Consider the following 14,495-nt stretch of genomic DNA (forward strand, 5'->3'; position numbering starts at 1 on the left):
TTAACTTATTCTTTTCCATGAACTAGGTAAGTCCTTATTGACTCGCTCTCTCTGTAATCATTGAAATGATGGGTTAGCATGTTAGAGATTGCTTTACTTTAGGACTGAATCTTGCTCATACACTCTCTGAGTCTTAACAATATTTAGGATCTTGGGTATCTCTGAAAATTCTCACCCCCAATTTAAAATTTAGAGTTTAGGAATTCCCTAAATTTACTCCATAAAGAACTAATTCATTGTTCTTCTTTCGTCTGAAGCAGCTGGGGTAAGTGACACGAATTGCAAAAGGATACTGGATAAGATGGGGCACTCATCTGTTCCAGCATGGCAATTGCTACATTCTCATGTGCAGAAGTAATTATAGGTACAGATGCTTGTATGGTCTAACATATTAAAGTAGCGCCAGTGGAACAGCACAGATTTACACCAGCTGAGGAAGTGGTGTTCAGAATTTTGTTTTGATAATAAAAAAAAGCCAAACACTTTTCTTTATTCATCATCAAATCTTGGCGGCTCACTAAGGTTTACAAACCAAAGCACCACATTCTGATGCTGGACTGAACTTGTTTGTAAGTAAAGGTTACATCCTAACAAGGAAACTAACATTAATGATATCCCAGCCATGTTCTCTGTTATAATTTTTAATAGAGTAAAAATCCCAAGCATTAATGACAGAAATATTATATATTTATACTAGTTAGAGATGTGAGTTTTTAGGACAAAGAGTGTGACAAGGATTCAATAGAGAGGGTTAGGTGGTGACTAAGGGTGGGTGGAGCAAGAAGACTAAAAGCAGAATACGGGACCAGAGTTGGAGACATAAAGAGAGGGACTAGGTCTTTCTTTCTTTCTGAAAATTTTTTACACCCCTTTATTTCAAATTCAAATAGAGAATACATTATATACTTCTGGTTTTAATTTCTCCTCCATCTGTTATCTTTTCATATCACCAAAGGTTTGCACATCACTTGGTGAAAAGTGTCCTCCAGTTTTGGATACCGCCAGTGTTACTGCACAACTCAGTGGCCTGCTGTCAAGAAATGTTGAGCATGGACAACTCCCGTAGCTTCACTGGGGGTTTTGAGTATTCAGCACATCAAAAAAAATAGGCCTGGAGACTCTCCTGTCAGGCATCTAAAATTAATTACTTTTTTAGAAAGTCGCCGGCTTTCATGCTTCCAGAATCGAGTCCACTGGAATATCTGCTGATTTAGCTCAGGTCAGGCACAATTGCCAGGCCTTCCAATTTAAAAATAAAGAACAAAGAAAAAAGAATTAAGTAGATATTTTGGAGAGGAAGATTGGAGATATTAGGACACCAGTTCTCAATAAAGCTTGTAATCTGGCAGTGAAAGCTTCATTCTTAATGGCAAAAGGTTTATTCCTCAGCAGTTCAGGTCTTTAATACTGCAGCTTTAAATTCATTATAGAGCCTGGTGTATCTCAAAGGAGAGGAATGAGTTGAGACATATCTCTTGATGAGGCAGATTGAGCTTTCAGTACTGTAGAGGAAATAGAGACTGAGATGGATTTACTGCATTTCTTCAAGTTTGGCAAGGATATAAACTCTTGTGCTTCAGGGCATCATCTGATAATGGAGGTTAGATCTGCTTCATGGGCGATAGTGAAAAACTTACCTCTGTGGGCAGGTGGTCCCATATCTCTGTTCTGCTGGGTTACTTGACCTCTCCATGAGGCCTCAAGTACTGATCGCTGTGGAAGAGTAGCCTGAACTGTAGTTGCAATGCCTATGTTCTTCCATTCCAAGGAAGAGTCCGTTGTTATGGCCTTATATTGAAGAGTAGAGCTGTATCACCCTTAAATAAAACCTGTGGCCAGAAGGCTAAATCTCCTTTCACCAGCTAAGTATTATGGCATGCTCTGGGAGAGGCAGGATGGTCTGGAAATATTTTTCCTTTAGTGTCATCAAATCAAAAATTTTGTGTAGTGGAAAATATTCATCTTATGGGAACTGAGAATGATGAAAATGTTGAAGAAAAATGTAGTGGAAAATGTAATAATTAATTTGCAGTTCCTCCAAAATCAAGCCACAGAACACTCAGGGAACTTTATATAAGAATGGTAATATGGAGCTACCTCAAAAACCATTAGATTATTTTGCTGAATTTGGTCTTTGCATTCATCTCTTCATATCACACATGAAATTCCTGACTGCTGCAGATGTCTTTGGTGTGGTGTAATTTGTTTCTACAGCTGAACGGACTCAGTTGGGTGTGTTTTCAACATCCTTGTAAAATCAACTTTTGGTCATGTCATTTCACTAAGAAGTGGAGATTGCTGATGACCACTTCATGAACACATCAAGACATACAATGAGAAGATTAATTTGAGTTCTAATGGTGCGTTGAAATTCAAACTGTCAATATAAGGCTGACGTATTTCTGCCCTTTTGCCTTTGATCTTGTCAGCTGATCTCCAGCATTGCAAAGTGATTTGCAATTTGGTGTCAAGGAGAGAACCTTGTAGACTTTACACCCCCAATAGGTTGTCATAAAAGACTGATTTATAGGGGGAAGCTATATGCTATATATCACTGGAGGTCCCAGCAGAGGAAAAGAGAAGAATGTTCTGAAAGAGGGCTGCTGACTGCATACTTAAGTTTCAGTTGAGTTTCTGTTTGAGAGTTTATTATTCAAAATGCTCTCAGCATGAAACACCAGAGATACATTGGTTTGAACATTCATCCTTAACACCTGGAGAAGCGATCGTGCAGGAAACAGAGATTGGTATGGTCAAAGGGCTCCAGACAAAGCACTCCATATCAAGTGGCCATGTAAGTAAAGTTTTCCCATCATTCGTCTGAATGAATAATCTCTGCTGAAACACCAAATGCCTGGGGAACACAAGCGCCATAGAACAGCAAGGTGACTTATGCAGTTCAGGTTGAGAAGAGCTTTCTAGTGAAGATCCAAACTTTCAAACACTCTAGAAGCAGAGGTATCCTGTCTTGAAAGTTGTCCTGTCATTAAAGGGATTGGGATTCAGGATAACTGTGCATTAAACAAGTGATTTGGTGGCCAATTTTCTTTTCCTTATGAAAATCTGGGTCGTTGTCCTGCAAAGACTCACACAGAGGCTTACCATGAACCATGAGATTGGTCTTCTTGTAACCAAAGGAAAAATGTACATTCTTAAAGTGACAACCTGTATAAATATTTTCAGGAAAAGACTCTTTGCTAAACCAGTTAATGGAAGGAGGAACTCCAGCCCTGTGCGGAGGGCCTGCAAAATGCTGTGAACCATGTCAAGTGCCGATTCACTCCATGGCTTCGAAAGTTGCAATTTGAGAAACGCCTGCTGCTACCTGCTCCAAAGGGAGGAATTTCATCCAGCCCGATTTTAACAAGGAGGGAGGAACAAAGAGAACCAGAAGACTGATATTATGATGCAGCATAGTTTTTAATGTGAATGAAAATTTCCAGTACACAATTACAGGAAGAAATAATACAGAGCTGAACTATTTTAAATTCCTTGTTTTACCATAGTTGGTGGGAAATGAAACACAGCAAAATACAAGCGGAGGACTACACGGCTTCTCCATTATACATCTGCTGTAGCAAAGTTCAAAGTGAGACATTAAAAGTATGAACTGATGGAAAGAATAGAACATGTAGGGCTTAATTCTAATTTTTCATGGATATTCCTGTTGGGTTTAACATGGCCCACAGTATCCACCTACATATTTACGGCCATATCCCCCATAACCGTAACCTCCCCCGTAACCACACAATCCTCCCCTATAACCAGACAATCCTCTGTAACCTCCCCCGTAACCACACAATCCTCCATAACCTCCCCCGTAACCACACAATCCCCCGTAACCTCCTCCGTAACCAGACAATCCCCCGTAACCTCCTCCGTAACCAGACAATCCCCCGTAACCATAACGGCCCCCATAACCACCATATCCTCCTAAACCGTAAAGGCCTCCATAGCCATACAAGCCCCCTGAACCAAATGAGCCTCCATAGCCGGCTCCGACCACAGGCGCTCCCACGGCTCCCACTTCGCTCTGCTGAGGGAAAGTGCTGAGAATTGGTCCTGGGAGGGTCACAACAACCGGTGAGGGTTGGATCATCAGTTCGGAGTCAGGGCACTGCCTAACGCACGGCTCGTTGCAGCTGCCGGTAACTGGAGCGGGCCGGGCCACGCCGCATTCTGGATAGCACACGCTGGAGCAAGCCATCTTTCTGTGATGGAGGTAATCCTGGAACACACAAGAGAAAGTACAGTAAAGAGAAGGCTCAAGTGCCAGTGGAAGAAAGGCTTCAAAGTTCGGTTATTGTTATAGTGAGGTCTGCCTGGGCCCTGAGAGAGAGAGGAGGCGTGGACTTAGTCCCTGTGTTCGTGGCTATGTAGTTGTTCCTATTTCTTCTTTCTATGCCTCTTGTTCACTTGCACTAAACTTTCCTCCCAATCGGCCCCTTTGAAGTCCTCTCAATTACTTTGTCTGAAAAACACCAATTGAAATAAATGTAAGTATTTTTATGATGGACACCTGGGAATCTGTGTCCATTTTAGATGTTTCTCAAAGAGAACATGGCTAGAATAATCGTAATCATATCCTTTTCTTTTTGTATTTAAACTGCATGGCAAACCAGTTGAGTCCAGTGTCAGAGAGTGGCTTTGTGGTTTTTCCAAACTTTGTGAGTCACCAAGACTTGCTGATGAATGAATAGAAACTTTTCTTTTCTCCAAATAAATCACTAAAGACAAGATCCTAAGCTGAGGTAAATTGGCTCAGGTTCACTGACTTCCATAGAGTGACACCAAATCACGCCCAGTCAGGAGAAGCATCTAAGATGGGTATTTCTGCACATAAGAATGCAGGAATTACTAAACTGGATAACATGAGTTTTCAGATTAATCCACTCTCCTGTCTTCAATAGTTAAAGGTGTGCACGTGAGAGGAAAAGCAGGAGCACTGCCCCCCTCAATAATCATCGCAGACACAAAACTTCTCTGGCCCTGAGGCCAAGGAGGCAGAGAAGAGCAAGCTCTTCCTCGGGCAGAGAGAAGAATGAGTTTCTTCCCGGGGCAGGGAAGGGGGGAGGGAAAAGTGAACTTCTGCCAGGCCAGGGGTGGGACAGGAGGGTTCCCCCTCCAAAAGGGGTCAAATTTAAATTCCCACACATTCCCCTGACAATAGTGATAGGAACAGTTGCTTCAGAATTAAGTAGACGGACCCTGATTTAGTCATGTCTGGACCAACCTGGGAAAGTGTCTTCCTAATTTAGCTAACTTAAAAATGGCTAAGGGATTTTCTAAAATGATTTAAAGTTTTAAATATCCTAATTCTATTTCCAATTAATACAAAATAGATTTCCCAATTGCATATGTTGCTCCCAAAATCCCCCCTTTAACTGAAAATCATAAATCAACCAGCACCTGCAACTGAATAACTACAAAATATTATAGTGGAAAAACATTTTATCCCTGATAAAAATCACAGAGAGTAAGTACGTACAAGATTCAGTGTTAAATGAAAATGGACCCTACTGTGATATCTCTAGAGGTAGGAAGAGATTGAGTCGGATTGACTTACCCAGTTCACTGAGGAGATGAAGTCTGGAGAAGTGTTTAGAAGAGCCCTGAGCTGTGAGCTCTTTTATACAGTTTTTAGGAGTGCCTGAAGGATCTGAGATGCCTATGATGTAGGAGGTCCTAATTAGTTACCAAACAAACTTGATTACCTTGGTACGTCCTCCTTTTGATGTGGCTCTTTTCCTCAGGGTTTGCAATTATTGGGCTAATCGCACCCTCAGAGGGCGTGAGACGCATGTTGCATTCTCCAGGTTTCGTTCTTCTTAAAATTGTATGGGCCAACTGCAATCCTCGCGTCATTCCACTGACTTACTTAGTGCTGCAATGAGGATGAATATCAAGGTGATTCAGAGATCCATGAGTAGCACAACTGGCTGTCGTGAAAAGGAGTACACTTTGGTCCTCTGAATTCATGCTGGTCATGGTGAGGGGCATTGGACAGTTCATTCTAAACCTGGTAGGAAGAAGGGAGCCATTTTTCTGCATTCTCATCACCTGCACCCCAACGAGTCAGATCCGATTCCCTTTTAAATCAATGGGAATAATTCCATTACTTCCATTTGTTTCCAGTCAGGACCTTAAGTCTGAGATTCACCCCTTTGCAGGAGGATCATACGATGCCTATGGATATCGTTAGTCCCAGATTAAACTTTCCAACTAGGTTTTAGCAGGGACTTTAGTGGAGCATGGGTCTTTGTCATGGCCCTCTTCCAAGAGGTGAATTTCGTTTTACAGGGATTCAAAACTGACTTAAAATTGAACCTCCATTTATGTCACCGATGCTATCTCAAAGTGCTTTCTGGAACAGATTTGCTCATGGCTGAAGGGGAGAAATGGTGGGGAGGGAAAGGAAGAGGTGATCTTAGAAAGGTTTTGAGTTAAATCCAAGAACCTGTGCTCTATCAGAAACCATCTCTCCATCCATGAGCAGCCAAGAATCTGAGACCTTGTAAGACAATGCCACTAATAATATCCAGGAAGAATTCTAGGAGAAATGGAAATCATGCCATCTTGGTGATGGAGAAGTTGGCTATGGGATGAGATTTGACATAAATAGTGCCATAAGGCATGTTGCAGAAAAAATTCCTGCGAGAACCAAAATGTTGTTTAACGTGTAAAATATATCCCCAACAATGGGTTCCTTACCCAGGGAAGGAGGCAGAAGTGTCCACCATTGATTTTAAGGCCCTGAGCCTCTTTGAAGTTGAAGCAACTCTGCTGATTTACACCAATCCAGCACCTACATTTTCAGTTTTCAAAAAATATATATTTTTAAAAAATACCAAAAACTATATTTAAATGAAAATGGAATAGCTGCAAATTCTGTGGCTTTAAATCATGACCTGATTAAGGGAATGAGATGAGAGACCTTGACCTCCTTTTTTTTAAAGTGACTCTATTACTCAGTGCACAAGTGTCTTATCCTAGAGACAACTTATTAATATTTGAAGAATACAACCCTTTCATTGTATAAAATACTAATGAGTGTTTGTGAGGTATTTTGAAATCTTGAGTTCTGAGAACACTGAAGAACTTACATCCTTGACATCATTAGTATCCTTGTTTTAGTGGCTAGAAAAAGATGCACATTGAGATGAAGGTCATACGGGGGAGTTGCAAAAACAGAAATACAACCCAATAGTTTTCTCTCCTCCTACTGTAAACTAAATACTAGGTTAATTCCTGTTACGCAGTTTTATTAAACAAGTTTAGTAATATGTCTTGTTAAAAAATGTTTACATCCTTAGATCTAAGTAACAACAATAACCAATTGGCTAATGTTGTGATCCTCTTTAACTGTCCTTTCTTATATGCCTGAGGATAATACGTCTCCAAAGAAATTACAAGTCTGTAAATGTCCATGAGTGCGGTAGCATTGTAAATCTCAGTATATAATTCAACAATCAAAAACTTGCTTTAAGTCATAGCACCATTGGAATGAAATTGCCAACTGCACTATGTGTGCTACTTTTTCTTTCCTTGGAAACAGATCTATGTAATGGGTGATAGATAGATAGTAATCCAATGGTAATGAATTCTTTCAGGTTTGTCAAACAAAGTACAGGATAGGTTGTCTCTTTAACTTTACCTTCTTTATACATGAGGACAGTAATTGTCCAAAAGAATTACGAGTGTGTACATACCAGGCTTGTTCATGTGTAGTGTCGGAATTAAAATCTCAATATAGAATTCAAATGGAAAAAGATTAGGTACAAGATACTTTAAGGCTGCTCAAGTGTAAATTCCCACTACTGAGCCAACACTTTCAAATAAGGGGAGTAAAAGTGGATTACAAGACTCTTCATGGTTGATCATTGTTCAACTTAAATCAGAGAATGTTTCAAAAGTTCCCCCAAAATCATCAAAAGAAAATTTTTAAAAATCCAGAGTAAGTCTCTCTCTAAACGTTAGTCTCAGGTTAGTGACATATTTAGAAGCCATGATGTTAGCATCATGTCCAGGAGAATTCATTTTTTTCCAGATTTCCTGTCTGACCTTCACCTTAACATGTCTCTGTTCACCTCCATGGCAAACAGGTATAATTATAACTTTCATCGTGGATTGTCTGAGGCTTTCTCTGATCTAAGCATTTCAAAGTACTTCACAAACACTCATTAAGTTTTATACGGCCAAAGAGATGTATGATTATAGTAGTAATAACTTTTTACTGGGATGAGATGTTCCAGTATAGAAGATTAGATTCATTTAAAACACTCCCCTCAAGGTTTCAGATACCACTCCAGTACGAAGTTTGTGATCCGAGTCTCCAAAACTGGGGCGCTTTGATTTTCTTCCGAGTAACATTTTTTCCCCTTGTATATATATTTTAAAGTTCATTGGGTTGATGCTGAGCTAGCGTAGACCAGCACATTTCCATCAACTTCAGATTGAAGAAAGGCACTTTACCCAGCCGAGGTTCAAGAAAACCTTGTTTGGAGTGTATCTTTCTGTGCTTCCTCTGCACCTCCTCCCTCAACTCCTCATATCCAATGTACAGTGAAATCAATGGGAAACATCAGCTACTGCATCTCCCCCCTCAAGTTGCAGGGGGGGGGGGAGGTCTAGGTTGGACATTAGGAAAAAGTTTTTCAGTAGGAGGGTGGTGAAGCACTGGAATGGGTTACCTAGGGAGGTGGTGGAATCTCCATCTTTAGAGGTTTTTAAGCTGCGGCTTGACAAAACCCTCGCTGGGATTATTTAACTGAGGTTAGTCCTGCTTTGAGCAGGGGCTTGGACTAGATGACCTCCTGAGGTCCCTTCCAACTCTATGATTCTATGATTCTATAAGCAGTCAAGAAAATTTGGTCCTGTAAGAGCATTCAGCTCACAGAGAAAAGGAGGAAGCACAAAACCAATGGAGTTAAGAACTTCTTCAATGGTCAGAGTGCTGTGGGATGAGATTGGATTAATTCCAAGTATGACCAACCTAGGCCATTCTGCAATACCTTTCTCTGAGAGAAAGCTTTTCAGCCATAATTAAAATGATTTTTAAAATGAAAAATACTTCCCCAATGTGATTTCTTTTAACCTGGGCAGTGTAAAATGCCTTCCCTCAATTTTAAGGCAAAGAATGTCATTTAAGTCTGTGGAATTGTACTGATGTGCACTGGCTCAGCATCTGCCCCTTGAGCTTTACAAAGCAATGTTTGTTAAAGGAAGGGAAAAGCAAAGCTTTTTGACTGAAAATCAAAGAGCCCCAAATTCAGAGGCTAGGAATCATGAACTATCTATTAGAATGAAATCAGAAACTTTAACATGCATTTGTAAAATGAATCTATAATCTACAATTTGGGGGCACCTAATCCCAGGAAAAAAATTCTACTATTAAAATAATTCTACACAGTGGAAACATACACTTCAATGAGCGTGAAGTGCTTTGAAGCCCTTTGATTTGAGGAAGGTTATGATGATCGAGCATAATATCACTATGAGATCTGATTGATATTGATGTCAACAAGCACATTAAATTGAAGATTACACAGGGAACAAGTGGCAGAGTCAGAAATAAAACCCAGTATTAGTGATTACGCAGGCCACATGCTCACCAGTGCTCCTGAACTGCATTGACATCTACCACTCCAGGCTTCCAAATATCCCATCGCAACATCAATGAAGTCAGTAGAATGAAAGCAAGAATGTTGCTGGTCCATAAAGTTTTAAGATGAAAAAGATCTGCAGAATGTAATGTGCATGTCATACTATTTGGAGTTAAGAACAAATTAATTGTCAAAAACAATTTAAAGGGATGCCAAGTTCTCTCATGTCATTCCCTTAATAAGTAGAATTATATTTATCTGAATATGGAGGTGTTCTCTTGGTGGAAATCAGCACTGTTGCTTCAACTTCAAAGAGGATCAGGGCCTTAAACTCAAGAGTTGACACTTCAGCCTCCTTTTTTGGATAAGGAACCCATTCTTGGGGATGTATTTTGCACTTAAACAACATTCTGTTCTTGCAGGAATGTTTTCTGCAACATGACTATGGCTGGTTATGTCAAATCATGTCCCACAGCCAACTCCTCCTTCACCATCTCTCCTGTGCTTCTTCCTGGGCTTTGTCAGCAGCATTGTCTTACAAATCCTCAGTGTGTTGGCTGCTCATGGATGGAGAGCTGGTTTCTGACAGAGCACAGGTTCCAGGATTTAAATGAAAACTTATCTACAAAAGATCACTGCTTCCTTTCTTTCCCCTCCAAACCAATCCCAGAGCCATGAGCAAATCTGCTCTTGGCAGCCCTTTGAGACCACCACATAGAATCATAGAATCATAGAATATTAGAGTTGGAAGGGACCTCAGGAGGTCATCTAGTCCAACCCCCTGCTCAAAGCAGGACTAACCTCTGCTATATCATCCCAACCAGGGCTTTGTCAAGCCGCAGCTTAAAAACCTCTAAGGATGGAGATTCCACCACCTCCCTAGGTAACCCATTCCAGTGCTTCACCACCCTCCTAGTAAAAAACTTTTTCCTAATGTCCAACCTAGACCTCCCTCCCTGCAACTTGAGACCGTTGCTCCTTGTTCTGTCATCTGCCACCACCGAGAACAGCCTAGCTCCATCCTCCCTAGAACCCCCTTTCAGGTAGTTAAAGGCCGCTATCAAGTCGGCCCCTCACTCTTCTCTTTTGCAGACTAAACAAGCCCAGTTCCCTCAGCCTCTCCTCATAAGTCCTGTGCTCCAGCCCCCTAATCATTTTTGTTGCCCTCCGCTGGACTCTCTCCAACTTGTCCACATCCTTTTTGTATTGGGGGGCCCAAAACTGGACACAATATTCTAAATGCGGCCTCACCAATGCCGAATAGAGGGGAATAATCCTCTATCCACATGGGCCCATGCTCCACTGAAGTCCCTGCTAAGGCCTAGTTGGAAAGCTTACAGTGGGACTACAGTTATCCATAGGCATTGTACTATCCCCCTACCAAAGGGTGAATTTTAGACTTAAGATCCAGACTGGAAACCAACAGAAGCAGTGGAAGGATTCACATTGATTTCAAAGGGAATCCGATCTGACTCATTGGGGTGCAGGTGATGAGAATGGAGAAAAATGGCTCCCTTCTTCCTAGTAGATTTAGAATGAACTGTCCAATGCCCCTTACCATGACCAGCATGAATTCAGAAGACCAAAGTGTTCTCCTGTTCATGATAGGCAGTTGTACCACTGATGGATCTTTGAATAACCTTGATATTCATCCTCATTGCAGCACTAAGTAAGTCAGTGGAATGACGCGAGGATTGCAGTTGGCCCATACAATTTTAAGAAGAACGAAACCTGGAGAATGCAACATGCGTCTCACGCCCTCTGAGGGTGCGATTAGCCCAATAATTGCAAACCCTAAGGAAAACAGTCACATCAAAAGGAAGACCTACCAAGATAATCAAGTTTGTTTGGTAACTAATTAGGACCTCCTACATCATAGGCATCTCAGATCCTTCAGGCACTCCTAAAAACTGTATAAAAGAGCTCACGGCTCAGGGCTCTTCTAAACACTTCTCCAGACTTCATCTCCTCAGTGAACTGGGTAAGTCAATCCAACTCAAAATCTTCCTATCTCTAGAGATATCACAGTAGGGTCCATTTTCATTTAACACTGACTCTTGTACGTACTTACTCTCTGTGATTTTTATCAGGGATAAAATGTTTTTCCACTATAATATTTTGTAGTTATTCAGTTGCAGGTGCTGGTGGACTTATGATTTTCAGTTAAAGGGGGGATTTTGGGAGCAACATATGCAACTGGGAAATCTAATTCCTATGAATTGGAAATAGAATTAGGGCATTTGTATCTTTTGAGAAACTCTAGAAAATCCCATATCCATTTTTCACTTGGTAGATTAGGAAGACACTTTCCCAGGTTGGTCCAGACATAATTAAATCAGTGTTCGTCTACTTAATTTTGAAGAAACTGTTACTCCTTACTATTGGAGAGAGGAAAATGGATTAAGCTGACAACTGGTGTGATCCAGTTTAGCAATTCCCATGTTCTTATAAGCAGAAATACCCATTAAAGAAGCTTGTCCCCAGACAGAGTAATTTAGTGCCTCTATATGGAAATCCGTGGAATTGAGTCAATTTACCTCAGTTGAGGATCTTGTCTTTAGTGATTTATTTGGAGAAAAGGAAAGTTTCTGTTCATTCATCACCAAGTACTGGTGACTCACAAGCCTTGGAAAAACAAAGAGCCATACTCTGATACCAGACTCAACTGGTTTGCCATACTGAGGTTAAATGCTCAAAGGAAAAGACATGATTACCATTATCCCATCCATGATCTCTTTGAGAAATTATGTTTTTTAGACAAAGTCATAGAGAGGGGCTCAAAGGAGCCACTTGGGGGGGAAGTTTAGTGCGAGTGGACAAGAGGTGTAGAAAGAGGAAATAGGAACAAATACATAGCCACGAACACAGGGACTAAGTCCATGCCTCCTCTCTCTCTTGGGCACCATGTAGACCTCACTACAACAATAACCGAACTTTGAAGCCTTTCTTCCACTGGCATTTCAACCTTCTCTTTACTGTACTCTCTCTTGTGTGTTCCAGGATTACCTCCATCACAGAAAGATGGCTTGCTCCAGCGTGTGCTATCCAGAATGCGGCGTGGCCCGGCCCGCTCCAGTTACCGGCAGCTGCAACGAGCCGTGCGTTAGGCAGTGCCCTGATTCCGAAGTGTTGATCAGACCCTCACCGGTTGTTGTGACCATCCCAGGACCAATTCTCAGCACTTTCCCTCAGCAGAGCGAAGTGGGAGCTGTGGGAGCACCTGTGGTTGGAGCCGGTTATGGGGGCTCATTTGGTTCAGGGGGCGTGTATGGCTATGGAGGCCATTACGGGGGACTGTATGGTTTAGGGGGTTATGGTGGTTATGGGGGCCGTTATGGTTATGGGGGACTGTATGGTAATGGGGGATTGTGTGGTTACGGGGGAGGTTATGGAGGATTGTATGGTTATGGGGGTGGTTATGGGGGATTGTGTGGTTTAGGGGGATATGGTGGTTATGGAAGCGGTTACGGTTATGGGGGATTGTGTGGTTATGGGGGTGGTTATGGGGGATTGTGTGGTTTAGGGGGATATGGTGGTTATGGAAGCCGTTACGGTTATGGGGGATTGTGTGGTTATGGGGGAGGTTATGGGGGTGGTTATGGGGGATTGTGTGGTTTAGGGGGATATGGTGGTTATGGAAGCCGTTACGGTTATGGGGGATTGTGTGGTTATGGGGGGGGTTATGGGGGTGGTTATGGGGGATTGTGTGGTTTAGGGGGATATGGTGGTTATGGAAGCCGTTACGGTTATGGGGGATTGTGTGGTTATGGGGGAGGTTATGGAGGATTATGTGGTTATGGGGGTGGTTATGGGGGATTATGCGGTTATGGGGGATATGGCCGTAGGCATCTCAGTGGATACTGTGGGCCATGTTAAACCAAACAGGAATATCCATGAAAAAGGAGAATTAAACCCGCCATGTTCTATCCTATCTATCAATACGTACCTTTAATGTCTCACTTTGAACTTTGCTATGGCAGATGAACAATAGAGAAGCTGCGTAGTCCTCTTCTTCTATTTTGGTGTGATTCATTTCCCACCAACTGGGGAAAAAAGGGAATTTAAAATGTTTCTGCTTTGTATTATTTCTTTTTGTAACTGTGTACTGTAAATTTCATTCACATTAAAATCTATGCTGCATCATATCATCAGTCTTCTGGTTCTCATTTTTCCTCCTTCCTTGTTTAAAAATCACACAGGCTGAAATTCATCCTTTTGGAGCAAACAGCACCAGAAACTTCTTATGTTTCAACTTTCAAAGCAATGGAGTGATAGGGGAATCTGGCCCTTAAAGTCATTCATAGCATTATTCTTACAATCTACACAGGGAAGAAATTCCTCTTTACATTACTTGTTTTATCAAAGAGTCTTTTTCTGCAAAATCTTATACAGATTCTCACTTTCAGAATGTTGGTTTCAAGATGACCAGATACATGGTTCATGATAAGCATCTCTGAGAGACTTTGCAGGAGAGGATCCCAGGATTTCAGAAGGAAAAGAAAATTGCTTGTGTTATGCATAGTTAAATCTAACTCCAATCCCTTGAATGGCAGAGCAACTTTCAAGGCAGGCTGCCTTTGCTTCAATTCTACATCTTCAAGGACATTATTTACTTCTCCTCTGCTGGAGCCTCCAGAGAATATGAAGCACTTAGCATACATCTAGAAAGCAGTCCTTTATCACAACCAATTGAGGGTGAAAATTCTATAAGGTCCTTTCCTTGACATCAACTTTGCACTCACTGTCCAATTCTGGAATTAACCTGATAAGATTTAGAGTAATGAGCATTGGGGCAGAAATAGTTCAGCTTCATATTGCGATTTTGAATTTCATTGTACCAATAAAACTCAATTAAATTAATCTTCTTCTCATTCTTTGCCTTAGTGTGTTCAT

General features: G+C 41.4%; 2 protein-coding genes across 2 annotated transcripts; one reads left to right on the forward strand and one right to left on the reverse strand.

Moving 5' to 3' along the window:
• Positions 1–3,673: 3,673 nt before the first annotated feature.
• On the reverse strand, positions 3,674–4,207 carry LOC137149502 (claw keratin-like). The gene has a single exon (XM_067543002.1). It carries the CDS (start codon positions 4,205–4,207, stop codon positions 3,674–3,676), a length of 534 nt encoding a protein of 177 aa, XP_067399103.1.
• Positions 4,208–12,623: 8,416 nt separating this feature from the next.
• On the forward strand, positions 12,624–13,478 carry LOC137149503 (claw keratin-like). Its single transcript, XM_067543003.1, has 2 exons — positions 12,624–12,957; positions 13,318–13,478. Exons 1-2 carry the CDS (start codon positions 12,624–12,626, stop codon positions 13,476–13,478), a joined length of 495 nt encoding a protein of 164 aa, XP_067399104.1.
• The last annotated feature ends 1,017 nt before the right edge of the window (positions 13,479–14,495 follow it).

The sequence above is a fragment of the Emydura macquarii genome, unplaced genomic scaffold (assembly GCF_026122565.2).
Source record: "Emydura macquarii macquarii isolate MOO-44397 ecotype Brisbane River unplaced genomic scaffold, CSIRO-AGI_Emac_v2 contig_759, whole genome shotgun sequence".
Taxonomy (NCBI): domain Eukaryota; kingdom Metazoa; phylum Chordata; order Testudines; family Chelidae; genus Emydura; species Emydura macquarii.

Coding starts and splice junctions, on each gene's coding strand:
- LOC137149502 (XM_067543002.1), bottom strand. CDS start 4,207: ATGGCTTGCTCCAGCGTGTGCTATCCAGAATGCGGCGTGGCCCGGCCC.
- LOC137149503 (XM_067543003.1), top strand. CDS start 12,624: ATGGCTTGCTCCAGCGTGTGCTATCCAGAATGCGGCGTGGCCCGGCCC. Junction 12,958..13,317: donor TGGTTATGGGGGACTGTATG/GTAATGGGGGAT, acceptor TGTGTGGTTTAG/GGGGATATGGTGGTTATGGA.